The following is a 14,561-nucleotide window of genomic DNA, read 5'->3' as shown; positions in this document are numbered from 1 at the left end:
CTCCCAAAGTGCTGGGGTTATAGGCATGAGCCATCATGCGGCCTACTTTTCAGTTTATAATCTGTTTTGGAATAACAGAGGGCCTGACATGTACAGATGCCATGTTTAGGCAGAATCACCAGTAGGTGTTGGTTATATAAAGTATGTTGTATAATGAAAAATATCGTATAACTTTAAAAAGTATGTGCTGGTAAGGAGGGATTGGCAAGATACAGTGTTAGTGAAAACAGCAAACAAAACAACATTTATAACATCCAGAGGGTGGCGTTTGTGCGTGTGGATGAGGGAGCTATGTATACATGTATAAGTATACCCACAGACAGTGCTTGGAAGACTTTATAAGAAACTTGATGATGGTTACTTCTGGGGAATATGACTCTGAGGGTCTTGTGTAGGAAGATGGACTTTCCATTGCATGCCTTTTTTTTAAAAAAAACTGTACATAATATTTTTGTTAAAAAATAATTGCACAGTCTATGAACATTCAGCCTTAAGAAATGTGTCTAATAATATATGCAAATACCCTCAGTTATTTTAGTGATTTTTCCTGAATATTGAAATGGACACATTTGCAGGAAAGCTTGAGTTTAGCTGTGAAGTTTGTTTTCAAAATCCTTACCGGCAGAGGCTCATGTTTACTTACCATATTATTTTCTTTATAGGGAGACCAAATTTTGAGGAAGGTGGACCAGCATCAGTAGGGAGAAAGCATGAATTTATACGCTCAGAAAGTGAAAATTGGCGCATCTTTAGAGAGGAACAAAATGGAGAAGATGAAGATGGAGGTTGGCGACTAGCTGGATCAAGGAGAGATGGAGAGAGGTGGCGACCTCACAGTCCTGGTAAGAATTCTGAGTAAAGGTCCATAGGGAAATAAGGGAAGTTTGATGGAAATAGGGATTAAATGGAAAAGATAAACTGGCTTAAAAAAGGTGGGGGAGGATTCATATTTATGCTATCACAGTTTGATTACTAGAAAAAATTGCAACATAAAAATTTCCTGCTACATGTGTTCAGTTGATTGAAATAACTTTTCTATTTTTCTGGGGCAAATAGTGTAGTTTAATGGGAAGCACCTGCTCTCAACTGCAGAAATGAGGGTTTCATTCCGTTTTGTCTACTTCTAAATCTTTAAATCTTTTTTCAGCTTTCTTTAAGATTTATAAATGTATAAAAATTATACACTTGAAATATGTGCTTCCCTCCCCAACAATGGGTGTTTTTCCTAACAAGAAAGGGTTTATTCTTTCATTTTTTCCCCTCGAAAATGTGATTTAACCTTATTTGAAGAATAAGCTTTAAAGCTAGGTCAGAAACATAATCACAAGTTCATTCTTATGTCCTTCTAACTTTAGGAGAGAGAATAGTACTGATTAGTGGTTTTTAAAGTTCTTCTGTTTGTCTCTTAAGAATGCTTCAAACTGTTCTTCTTGGATATTAGATATGCTGGTAATTGAAGACACTAGTGCTTTGTGTTAAAGTTCATATCCTACCACAGTGCTGATTCCATGCCTCATGATAATCAGATGCAACTGTAGTTCCAGTCGTGGGGTCATGCAAAGCTGAAGCACACAAAGTATGTGCATGCCCTGTGAATTTAATGTGTATGACAGTATTTTATCAACCATGTGCCAGAGAGGCTTACCTTTAATACAGGAAATTATGATAATGTAAACTGTTTTCACTTTTAAAAATCAAGTTATTAGCAAAACCACTAGCTTAGATCTGGGTAGACATTATATAACAGGCATTCAGAGTATTTTAAGGAAGTGGTAGGTGGAAACATACTGAAGTTAATGTTTGGGTAGGGTTAGGATACTTTTATACCAACTCTTCATGGCTGCCTCTTGGGTGGGTTTTCTGTCATTAGTGGGCATTGTTTACATCACAAGATCTAGACAATTTTCATTAGTCTGTGTCCTGAGCCAAATGTTACAGTTCTCTAAAAGGCATCACTGCATTTTATGCTGAGCTTGTCTGTAGGCAGAGGGTTTGTAGACTATGTTCCCAACAAGCATTCAGTGAAGAATGGATAGAATCTGGGCTGAGAGAGAAACGAAATTCCAGCTGGTCAAAAACAAACAAGGTGAATGTTTTGGAAGATGAACAGTGTTTTTTGAGCCCAAATGTCTGATGTTGATTCTATTAAAGGGAGTTTATCAAAGTACCTCCCACCCAACAACTTAGAATTTGGATATATATTATCTTCTCATCTTTTCTAAATCTTTCTTTCCCCCTAATATTTGACTTTCATGTCATTTTTGTCATCAACTTGTGTATCTTCCAGAACTTTTAATCCATATACATATATGTTTTTTCAGTCACACCTGTGGCTGAAATCCATATATTTTTAAAAGATAGTTTGGGGAAGACAAAGATATATGGGTCTGAGAAAACAGTGTAAATGCAATTTAAATAAAGAATACCGTTCACTTTTTAAACCCAGTATATTCAAAGTATAGCCTGATTATAGCAGTTTTCATATGTTAACTCTTAACGTTTGTTAGTTTATGGTTAATCTTTTATTAAGATTTGAGTAAAACTTTAAATTATTTTAACTGCTTTTATCTTTATGAAAACAGGATCCAACTTTAGTTTAGATGTAGGGTCTGTAAATCAGCAGTCAGCCTTAATAAGTACCTTACATGTCTTACATGCTGTATTTAGTTTTGTGAGTAAAATTTTGTGAACTACTGGTAAGATAACATTATGGGATATAAAATAGGGCTTCCAGCTGGATGTGTATGGAGGTGGGACCATTAAGGACAGGAAGGCATCCAGTCTAGGAGCTGAAACCTAAGAAACTCAGTAAGAGGAAATATGAGCCAGGTACCTAGAAGGATAGATTCCTATCATGATGTACATTTAGACTATTAGAAATGAAAGCAGTACAGAGGGCTCTGAAATTCATTTGATCATGAAGACTTTTTTTGCATAATGGCTCTAGGTTTCCATGTAAGCAGTCTGGGTATAAAATTCCTTAGTTCTCATAGGAATTAGTAAATAGTGTTTTGTTGTTGTTACATGAAGGGATGGGAGTGTGGGAATAAGATTTCTTTTTGTGAGTGGCTTATCAGATGCTACCTGTATTTGGCTTTTTAACATTTTGCCCTTTGTTTTCCAATTTGATTTTTAGATTGCTGGTTTTTGCAAATTTTGTCTCAATAGTGAGAACATTTAGCTCTGGCCACATTTCTTTTTCTTATCCCCCACAGAGAAAGCAGTCAAGGATGGAAAATTCTAATAGGTTAAAGCCTGCTTTTCTTTTCAAGACTCTTTTAGACTCTGTCAGAGTCTAGGTCTGTCAGATTTTAACAAGAGTTTCCATTTCTTTTTTTTTTTTTTAGAAAAATACCTTAAGTAGGAGCTTTTATTATTAGGCAATCTTTTTTTCTGTTGGGAAATGTAGATTTAGGAATGTCCCTGGGGGTGTTATATGGATAGGGAGAATTAAGAGATGAGAAAGAAGGGAAAGGAGAGTAAGCATGTTATTGTGGAACAAGCAGCAGAGGGTACAGAATTGGATTTTAGTTCTACTTTGCCATATGCGAGTTACTTCTGCTGGCAAAGTTTTAGTTTCTCCTTAAACTATAAAATTAGGATAGTGGACTTTATAAAATCTCTGTGACAACTTTCAGCGCTGTAGATTTCATGAATTTTGCGGGGAGGATCAGAATTACAAGTGGGAACCTGGCATTAATAAATAGGCATGAAGAGTTGGATATTATAAATCGACACAGGGAGCTGATTTTATCCATAAACGATATTTTCATGGGAAGAAAGAAAATGCTTTAAGATTGGGCAAAGGGAAGGTATAATCTTCAGTATGGAAGGATGTCTAGTGCATTAAGTCTGGATGAGGATTTGGCGGCTAATCAGTATTTTAATCAAGTACCTAGGACTTATTAAAAGTGCTTACTTGGAATACAGTGTCCTTTAAATGTGCTTCATTTTAGATTTATCTTTTAAAGCTTTAGAGTATGTTGCGTGGCTCAGTACTTAAGTACTGTTGTCATCTCATAATAGTAGATATACTCTGAACTCTGAACTTTGTTTAGTTGCCTAATGTTCTCTTTACTAGGTCAGTCCATTTGAGTTTGCAGTCACTTGTAGTGTTCTCCTTTATTTTCCATTCCTGATTTTCTTTTTCAAATACTGTCATAAAACTTTTCTAAGGTTTGTGTCCTCCTTCTCATCTCAGATGGCCCTCGTTCTGCAGGCTGGCGGGAGCACATGGAACGACGTCGAAGGTTTGAGTTTGATTTTCGAGATAGAGATGATGAACGGGGTTACCGAAGGGTTCGCTCTGGCAGTGGGAGCATAGATGATGACAGGGATAGCTTGCCCGAATGGTGCTTAGAGGATGCTGAAGAAGAAATGGGCACATTTGACTCATCTGGAGCATTCCTCTCTCTAAAAGTAAGAAATGTGTTTTAAATGTCATGACCAGCATTAACCTTATACCAAAGCCAAATCTGCTGTTGATCTTTGGTTTTATTCTCTTGCTACAGAAAGTGCAGAAAGAGCCTATTCCAGAAGAGCAGGAGATGGACTTCCGGCCTGTGGACGAAGGGGAGGAGTGCTCTGACTCTGAGGGTAGCCATAATGAAGAGGCCAAAGAACCTGATAAGACAAATAAGAAAGAAGGAGAGAAAACAGATAGAATAGGAGTTGGTAAGGCCTCTTCTTGCCCTTTACCTTTTTTTTCCTCCATCAAACCAAAACTTTTCTAAGTTCAACTAAGATTACTTCGTGTTCCAGAAGCTAGTGAGGAAACTCCCCAGACCTCATTGTCATCTGCTAGACCAGGCACTCCTTCAGACCATCAGTCTCAGGAAGCATCACAGTTTGAGAGGAAAGATGAACCAAAATCCGAGCAAGCGGAACAAGCTGAAGAGGAGATTCAGATGGAAAATAGTCTACCAGCCAAAGTGCCCAGCAGAGCGGATGGTATGTATTTGTGGGAACAGACAAGCTAAAATAGGATTCTGCTGCGGCCAGTGATCACTGATAAGATAGGCTTCTGCTTATGCCTCCTAGAACTGCTTTTAGTGGGTGCATTATCAAAATAGATTGTTTTACCAGTAAACCCAGTCAAACAGGGCTTCTCACGTATGTGTCCGTCTCAGAATTTACCAAAATAGAGAATCTGCAAGGGTGGAGCTCTGGAATCTCATGTTCTAAGGTGTTATGACATAGCCACCGTGTGTCATTACTAGTGAACTGGGTATCAGATCCTTTCATGTGTTGACTGATTATGTGCCCAGCTTAAATTACCAGATGACACACCAAAATGCCATTGTTCTAAAAGAGGCCAAGAAGAGAACATACATGAATCTGTGGCAGAATAAGCTTAAAATATATCTCTTTTTCAGTGTGAATGTATTGGTTTAAGTTGCTCATACACTTTATTAGGCAATATTAATGCTCATTTCCATGTTTCTTCTTGTACATATTAAAAAATGTCATTGTAATGCCTGACGTTGAAGGGTTACTTGATTCATTTACCATAAAAATTCATCCCTTTTAACATGACATATGTGACACTGCACAATCTGGCATCTGCTTCCCTTTGTGCAGTTTCATTGCCAGCCTCTTTACCTACCTCACATTCTACTCACCACTCTCAAAGCCTTCTAGGTCCTGAAATATCTCCTGTTTTCTAGGGTTCATACCTTAGCACATCGTTTTCTCTGTTCTTGAAACTCTCTTCCATCCAAAGCCCCCAGACTAGGGTAGGTGTCTTCTTCCTCTGTTTCTTAAACAATCAGCCTTATTTCTAACATAGCATTATAATATCATAAAGATGTTTATTACCTTGTTTTCCCAGTAGACTAATACTTTGAGAACTCAAACCAAGAATTTTTCAATTTTTTGAATGTCTAGAACAAAGCTGATTTTTTTTTTTTTTTTAAAGAGATGAGATTCACTGGGTGTGATGGCGTGTGCTTGTAATCCCAGCTACTCGCGAAGCTGAAATGAGGGAGATCACTTGAGCCCAGGAGTTTGAAAACAGCATGGACAACATAGCAAGACCCCTGTCTCTAAAAACAAAACAAACAACAGCAAAAATGAGACAAGGCCTCACTATGTTGCTCAGGCTGGATCCGAACTCCTGGGCTCAAGTGATCCTCCTGCCCTTAGCTTCTTGAGTAGCTCAGCAAGTACTTGAATCTATACTCTACATAGCAGGCACTGTGAGACTGGTATATCTTTGAGACAGTTTGATTTGTAGTAGGATATGCCCCAGAGCTACTTGTGGTACATTGTTTTGAATAAACATGCTTGAAGCCTTATTCAGGAGATTCTTGGATCAAGTCTAGATATACATATTCTGAGAAGGCTTCAGAGATGTACATTAAAGGTCCAAACTCCAGATTTATAGTGTGTAGGGGAGATAAAGCGTGCATGTATCACTATTCCAGGGCACAAAGTAAGATAAGGGTTCACTGCTGGCAGACTCTTGGGATGCTTCAGGAAGTAGGTGGTCTCTGAACACATCTTGGAATAATAAGTAGAATTTGGAGGTAAGTGTAGCTAGATGAATTGGGAGAAGGCATTCCAGTACTAGGGAGCAGTGAAAGCTGAAGTGAAGAAGTGGGACTGATCCAAGCTTGGGCAGGAAATCAGCTCTTGTTTTTATTTGATGAAATATGAAGTGTGAAAAGGAGGATATTGGGAAACATGGTTAGAACATGGATTTGACAGCGGGGTGTAGATTATCTTGTGATGACAGTTCGGCTTCACTGTGACCGCTTAGACTCCTGAGCAGTCACTATGGGGTAGATAGTACACCTGTAAAGGGAAGTTGTGGCGGATGAGATACCTTAAAATACCTTAAAATAGGTATTGGCAGGACTCAGTCATTGACTGGATATCAGGTTAAAGAAGAGGGAAGAGCCAAAGAGGATTATAAGAGGATTATGGTGCCATTCACATGAAAAGAAGAGGGAAGAGCCAAAGAGCCTGAGAGGATTATGGTGCCATTCACCATAGAGTGGAAGTCGAGGAGCACACGGGGGAGGGGAGAGAATAAATTCAGTTTTGAACAGTGATTCTGAGGTGTTGATGAGAAGAAATTAAGTGGAGATGGCCAGAGAGCAGTTGTGAATGAGGGACTGTATCTAGATGGGAAGAGTTTAGGGCTAGAGAGAGAATGAAAATTGAACATATTGCATGCACTTATTAGGGGTAAGAAGAAAAGTGGACTGAGATTAGAACTTTGAGTAATTCCCATTTTTAAAGGGTGGAGGAAGAGGAACCAGAGAAAAATCCTCAGAGGTAAAAGTAGAGATAGGAGAGTAGAGTGCAGGGAAACTAAGGAATGGGAATGTTAGCTTAGAATTGAGCTGATAATGTCAGATGCTACTAAGAGATTGGATGAGGAAGACTAGGAAAAGTCATTGTATTTGGCAACTTTGTGTCACTGCTTATTTTTGAGAGAGGAGCTTTACTGGAGAGATGAGAGTAGAAGTCCCCTTACAGCAGGTGTGCCTAAAGTGGAGATAGCATGTATAGACTATCCTTTTAAAAAGTATGGCAAAGAATGAGTCAGTGAGAGGAGCAGGAATTTGGAGAAGCTGTCTGTAATTGAACAAACAAGATTTCAAAGGGGAAACTGCAATTATACCTAATTATTCCATCCCCCTTTTCCTTCTTAAGAGCCTGCACACTGAGAGGTTAGAAATAGGAACCAAGACAGAACCTCTTTTGTAATTTGTATTCCTATTGAGGAGAACACCCTGCACTGTACAGGTAGACTCCAAGTGCTTCTCATTATCCTACAAGATGTAATATATTGAATTATATTAATCATGACTTGAAACAGGTACTTAAGGAGCATAATCATTGATATTTTCAGTAAAGGTTTTGAGAGAGATGACATATCTTTGAGAAGATTTAGGGTGCATTGATAACTATCCTTTACAGTTGGAGATATGTTATGAAGAAAGGATTAGACTGATTGATTGTTTTTAGGTGGTCAGCCTATAACTGGGTAGGTGCTGTGGTGACACAGGTAAGCCCTGGAGAATCACCTTTTAGGTACCTTTTAACTCTTACCTTTCGTCATTCTGTGTAGGTAATTTTGTCATTCTAGGAAGTACTACATACTCCTAGGAAGGAGTACTACTTCCATAGAAGTAGCTTCACTGTTCGTGACAGGGCTCATATTTCTTTTGGACCCAGTTAGCAGGCTGTGTGACTTGATAATGTAATTAGCCTTCATATAAGTCTCTGTATTTCAAAGGATTTTCATCTGATTTTTTTCCCCCTAGAAATGGTTGCTGATGTCCAGCAGCCCCTGTCGCAGATTCCTTCAGATACAGCCTCTCCTCTTCTCATACTTCCACCTCCTGTTCCCAATCCTAGTCCTACCCTACGGCCAGTTGAAACGCCAGTTGTAGGTGCTCCTGGTATGGGCAGTGTTTCCACAGAACCTGATGATGAAGAAGGTCTCAAACATTTGGAGCAGGTAAAAATCCTGTTAATTCTTTTTGTCTTCTCTTAAACTGCCATAAAAATTAGCAGGCATTACATGCATTTTCAAATATAAAACTTTTGTCACTAGATTTTAAGTACTGGAAAAATTGGATATTTATTGTTTATTTGTATAAGTAATTGTCTTTCAATTCATTTCATGCTTATAAGTTTCTGCTATGTAGTAGTCATTATGTCAGGTTATTTTTTGCTCTTAGATTGCCCCTAGCTATTTACTTTTCTTTTTTCTTTTTGGACATTAGTGGAATGCCAAAAATGGTGAATACAAGCAGCTGTGGATGGTCACTGTATCTTCTGTAATTTTTGCTTCAAGTATAACGGGGAAAATAGTTAAACTCTCAGAGCATTAACATCTTATTCATGTCTCTAAATTTCCCCAAGATTGTGTATACCATTGTTATATGTAAAGTAAGTGATAGCTTGCTTTTCTGCTAAAGAATTTCTCTTCCCTTTGGGGTGGGATGGTTAGTGGCAGGAAATGCTGAAGAAAGGAAAAAGCGGGATAGTGTCTTAGTAAAACTTGTAAAAGATTTTATTTATAATGTATTAATTGAGCCTTTTGTTCTGTTAACATTCTTTTTACAGGTTTAGTTTATACCATTTAGAGTTGACCAATAGCTTGTTAGTTTAAAAAGTACTCTTAGCCAGGCAAGGTGGTGCGTGTCTGTAGTCCCAGCTGCTTGGGGAGGCTGAGGTAGGAGGATCGCTTGATCCCAGGAATTCAAAAACAGTCTGGGTAGCATGATGAGACCTCGTCTCTATTAAAAACAAGCAAAGTACTCTTACTAGTGTTGATTTGAACCCTGGGCTTTGATCCAGAGCAGTTTTTGTTTTAATCTTAGTTGATTTGATCAGTAATTTTGAGACCTTGAACAAGACTTGGCATCTCTGAGCCTTAGTTTCCCCCTCTGTAAAATGAGGATAGTACCTGTTTCATGGCATTGTTGGGAGAAGTTACCTGCTATGTTCTTTGCATAGTGGCTTTCATAGATCAAGTAGTCTGGAAAAAAAAGGGAAGTCACTGTTATTATGTGTATAAGTACTAATTTAGGATCATTTGTTTCCTTGATTTTTGTTTTTCTGTTATTAGCAAGCTGAGAAAATGGTGGCTTATCTCCAAGACAGTGCACTAGATGATGAAAGATTGGCATCAAAACTGCAAGAGCACAGAGCTAAAGGAGTGTCAATTCCATTGATGCATGAAGCAATGCAGAAGTGGTATTACAAAGATCCTCAGGGAGAAATTCAAGGCAAGTTGTTCCTTTCTCCTTTAAGTACTGAAGTGTGTGCCATTACCTCCAGAATCTCTAAGAAGGGATTTGTTTAATTTGAATTATAGTAGAAAAAGAAGTCAGCAAGCACACACGCGCACACACACGCAGGCTAGAAGTGTTTCCGATTTCAGGTGTTTTTACATTTCTTCCCGATTTTGGAATAATTGCGTTGTACATACCAGTTGAGCATCCCTAATCTGAGAAATCCAAATTCCGTAATGCTCCATTGAACGTTTCCTTTGTGTGATGCTCAGAAAGTTTCAGATTTTAGAGCATTTTGGACTTCAGATTTTTGTATTAGAGATTAGTCAACTTTTGTGAAAATAATTTGAATACAGCCTTGCGTGGTGGCTCACGCCTGTAATCCCAGCACTTTGGGAAGCCAAGGTGGGTGGATCACCTGAGGTCAGGAGTTCAAGACCAGACCGGCCAACATAGTGAAACTCCATCTCTACTAAAAATGCAAAATTAGCCGGATGTGGTGGTGGGTGCCTGTAATCCTAGCTACTCACGAGGGTGGCAGGAGAACCGCTTGAACCCAGGAGGCAGAGACTGCAGTGACCCAAGATCACGCCACTGCACTCCAGCCTGGGCGACAGAGTGAGATTCTGTCTCAAAAAAAAAAAAAAAAAAAAAATTGAATACAAGGCAGAATGTGATGACAAATATGACAGGGGTAATATTTAAGCAAATGTTTCACACTTTTTAAAACTTAAGCAAAATGTTTAAGACTGTTAGCTCTGGCATCTCAGTTGGTTAAGTAGGCAGATAGCCTTCTCACCTTCTCTGTTTCCATTTCCCTGACTGTGAAAAGGTGATGGCAGCAGTAGTGTTGGAGGACCTTAACTGTTTTGTTTTCAAATGGAGTTGATAAAAATGGTAGAGAACTACTAAAAATGTCAGATAAAAGATAGTACTGTGTTACAAATCCCTTAGAGGATTTGTGTGGTGTATAAGTTCGATTAGAATGGGCGCAGAGTGCTATCTATCTATAAAGGATTATTTGTTGATTCTTCATTTCTGCTTTTGAAATCTATCCTGTTACCCTGAGATTGGTCACTTCATATTAATGTAATTTTAATAATAGCATTTTACTGTGTGCCTACCCTATGAGCTCTCTCCAATGAACTAACTCCCCATTCCACTCTCAATCCCCTTACCCTGCCTATTCTTCACAGCATTTATTACTACCTGGCATTTTACATATTTGTTCATTGTTTACAGTCTGATAAGATATATGAGAGCAGGGCTTTGTGTGTGTGTGTTTTAATCAAATTTATTTTGGTATAATCATAGCTATATATGTAATTATAAGGAATAATACAGAGAGATTACATACACCCTTTACACAGCTTCCCCTGGTGGTAACCTCTTGCAGAACTATGGTACGGTAACATAAGTGGGACATTGACATTTGTACAGTTAAGATTCAGAACATGGCTGCCTGTGGTGGCTCATGCCTGTAATCCCAGCATTTGGAAGGCCAAGGTGGGTGGCCCACTTGAGGCCAGGAGTTCAAGACCAGACTGGCCAACATGGTGAAACCCCATCTCTACTAAAAATACAAAAATTAGCTGGATGTGGTGGCATGTGCCTGTAGTCCCAGCTGCTTGGTTGGCTGAGGCATGAGAATCACTTGAACCCAGGAGGCGGAGGTTGCCATGAGCCGAGATTGTGCCACTGCACTTTAACGTGGGTGACAGAGTGAGATTGTGTCTCCAAAAAAAAAAGATTCAGAACTTTTCCATCTCCACAGAGATTCTTCAGGTTGCTCTTTTATAGCCACCTGAGCTTCCCTTCTACCCCCGCTCCTTCGTTAACCTCTAGCAATGAATGACTCATCTGTTCTCCAGCTCTGTGTTCTGTCGTTGCAAGAGTGGAATGGAATCACACTTTCGGAGATTGGTTCTATTCACTCAGCATAATTCTTTGGAGACTAATCCAGGTTGTTGCATATTATCAATAGGTTGTGTCTTTTTATTACTGAGTAGTATTATGTGATACAAATGTTATCAAAGTTTGTTTAACCATTCATCCATTGAAGGACATCTGGGTTGTTGAGGTTATGGGGCTATAATGAATAAAGCTGCTATAAACATTTATGGACATGTTTTTGAGGGAACATAAGTGTTCGTTCCTTTAGGCTAAATGCCGAGGAGTGCAGTTGCTGAGTTATATGGTAGTATGCTTAGTTTTAAAAGAAACTGCTGAACTGTTTTCCAGAGTGGCTGTACCATTTCATATGCCCACCAGCAATCTATGAGCGATACAGTTTCTCCACATCCTTATCAGCATTTGATGTTGTTGCTATTTTTCTGTTTTAACCATTCTGACAGGTGTGTGGTGATATCTCATTGGGGTTTTAAATTTACATTTCCCTAATGGCTAATGATGTTGATCATCTTTGCATGTTCTTACTGGCCATCTATTTGTCCTGTTCATTCGAGTTTTTCTTCATGTTTCATGTCTTTTTTTGGTTCATGTCCTAATTGGACTGTTTGCTTATTTTATGTTTTTTTAAATTTATTTTAAATATTGTGTTAAAATACACATAAAATTTACCATCTTAGCCATTTTTAAATGTATGGTTCAGTGGTATTAAATACATTTTTAATGTTGTGCAACCATCATCCGATTGTACAGTATTTGTCTTTTGACTGGCTTATTTCACTTAGCATAATGTCCTCAAGGTTCATTCATGTTGTAGCTTGTGTCAAATTTTCTTCCTTTTTAAGACTGAATAGTATTCCCCTGTAGGTATATTACACATTTTGCTTATCCATTTCATCTATTGATGGACACTTGGATTGTTTTCATGTTGCAGTTATTGTGAATAATGTTGCTGTGGGCCAGGTGTGGTGGTTCATGCCTGTAATTCTGACTCTTTGGGAGGCTGAGGTGGGAGGATTGCTTGAGCCCAGGAGTTTGAGACCAGTGTGGGAAACATGGAGAGACCTTGTCTCTATAAAAAAAAATTAACTGGGTGTGGGATGGTGTGTGCCTGTAGTCCCAGCTACACAGGAAACTGAGGCAGGAGGATCACTTGAGCCCAGGAGTTGGAGGCCGCAGTGAGCTGTGGTACTTCAGCCTGGGTGACAGAGCAAGACTCTGTCTTTAAAATAATAATAATAATAATAATAATAATAATAATAATAATAATACTGTTTTGAACATGAAGGTACAACTATCTCTTTGAGACCCTGTTTTCGATCCTTTTGGGTATATACCGAGAAGCAGAATTGCTTGATCATGTGGTAGTTATATTTTTAATTTTTTGAGGAGCTACCATACTATTTTCCACAGTGACTGTACCATTTTACATTCTCAAAAACAGTCCACAAGGGTTTTAATTCTCACCAACACTTTTTTAATAGTAGCCATCCTAATGGGTGTGAGGTGGTGTCTCATTGTAGTTTTCATTTGCATTTTCCTAATGATAAGGAATGTTAAGCGTCTTTTCATGTGCTTGTTAGCCATTTGTATACTTTCTTTGGTGAAATGTCTATTCAAGTCTTTTGCCTTTTTTTTTTTTTTAATTGGGTTGTTAATTTTTTTGTTGCTGAGTTTCAGTTCTCTATATATTCTGGATGCTAATCCCTTATCAGATATATGATTTGTAAATATTTTCTCCCATTCTTTGGGTTGCCTTTTTATTCTGATGATAATGTCTTATCATGCACTTTTTTTTTTTTAATTTTCAAGAAGTCCAATTTGTCTGTTTTTGCTTTGTTGCCTGTGCCTTTGGTGTCATATCCTGGAAATCATTATTGTATCCAGTGTTGTATAAAGCATTTGCCCTGTGTTTTCTTCTGAGAGTTTTACGGATTTAGGTCGTGCACTTAGATCTTTGATCCATTTTGAGTTTTTGAATATGGTGTTAGGTAAGAATCCAGTTTCATTCTTTTGCATGTAGGTATCCAATTTTCCAAATACCATTTGTTAAAAAGACTGTCCTTTTTCCGTGGAATAGTCTTGGCATCCTTTTCAAAATATTTGACCATGTACTCTGGTTCATTTTGGGGCTCTCTGTTCTATTTTATTGGTCTATATGTCTGTCTTTATGTTGGCATTACACTGTTTTGATTACTCTTTGTAGTAAATTTTGAAATCAGGAAATGTGAGTCCTCCAGCTTTTTCTTTTCTTTTCTTTTTTAGACAGTCTTTCTCTGTTGCTCAGGCTGGAGTGCAGTGGTATGATAAGGCTCACCGTAGCCTTAAACTCCTGGGCTCAAGTGATCCCACCCCAGCCTCTTTAGAACAAGCACACACCACCACATTCAGTTAATTATTTTTCTTTTTTAGAGACGAGGTCCCAGCTGACATGTGCTGGCTCATGCCTGTAATCCCATTGCTTTGGGAGGCTGAGACCAGAGACCAGAGGACTGCTTGAGTCTGGTAGTTTGAGATCAGCCCGGGCAACATAGTGAGACCCTGTCTCTCACTTTTTTTTTTTTTTGGAGACAGAGCCTTACTCTGTCACCCAGGCTGGAGTGCAGTGGGGCAGTCTTGGCTCACTGCAACCTCTGCCTTCTGGGTTCAAGCAATTCTCTTGCCTCAGCCACCCAAGTAGCTGGGATTACAGGCATGAACCATTGCGCCAAGCCAAGAGATCCCACCCCATCTTAAAAATAAAAAAAGAGACAAATTCTTGCTATGTTGACCAGGCTGGTTTTGAACTCCTGGCTGTAAGTGGTACTCACTGTCTTTCTTCTGCCATCTTGGCCTCCCAAAGGGGGATTATAGGTGTGAGCCACTGCGCCTGGCCAAAAAATTTTATTAATTACATTT

At 38.6% G+C, this 14,561-nt stretch overlaps 1 protein-coding gene across 1 annotated transcript in view; it reads left to right on the top strand.

Moving 5' to 3' along the window:
• Positions 1–14,561, top strand: part of GIGYF2 (GRB10 interacting GYF protein 2) — a 166,414-nt gene that overhangs the window by 92,304 nt on the left and 59,549 nt on the right. The window contains 6 exon segments of the mRNA XM_010354548.2: positions 663–842; positions 4,202–4,419; positions 4,512–4,674; positions 4,762–4,950; positions 8,277–8,473; positions 9,590–9,749. Coding sequence (XP_010352850.2) covers positions 663–842; positions 4,202–4,419; positions 4,512–4,674; positions 4,762–4,950; positions 8,277–8,473; positions 9,590–9,749 — 1,107 coding nt within the window.

This window comes from Rhinopithecus roxellana, chromosome 14, assembly GCF_007565055.1.
Source record: "Rhinopithecus roxellana isolate Shanxi Qingling chromosome 14, ASM756505v1, whole genome shotgun sequence".
NCBI lineage: Eukaryota > Metazoa > Chordata > Mammalia > Primates > Cercopithecidae > Rhinopithecus > Rhinopithecus roxellana.
The sequence above is the reverse complement of the archived record's forward strand: the minus strand, read 5'-3'. Positions and strand labels throughout refer to the sequence as shown.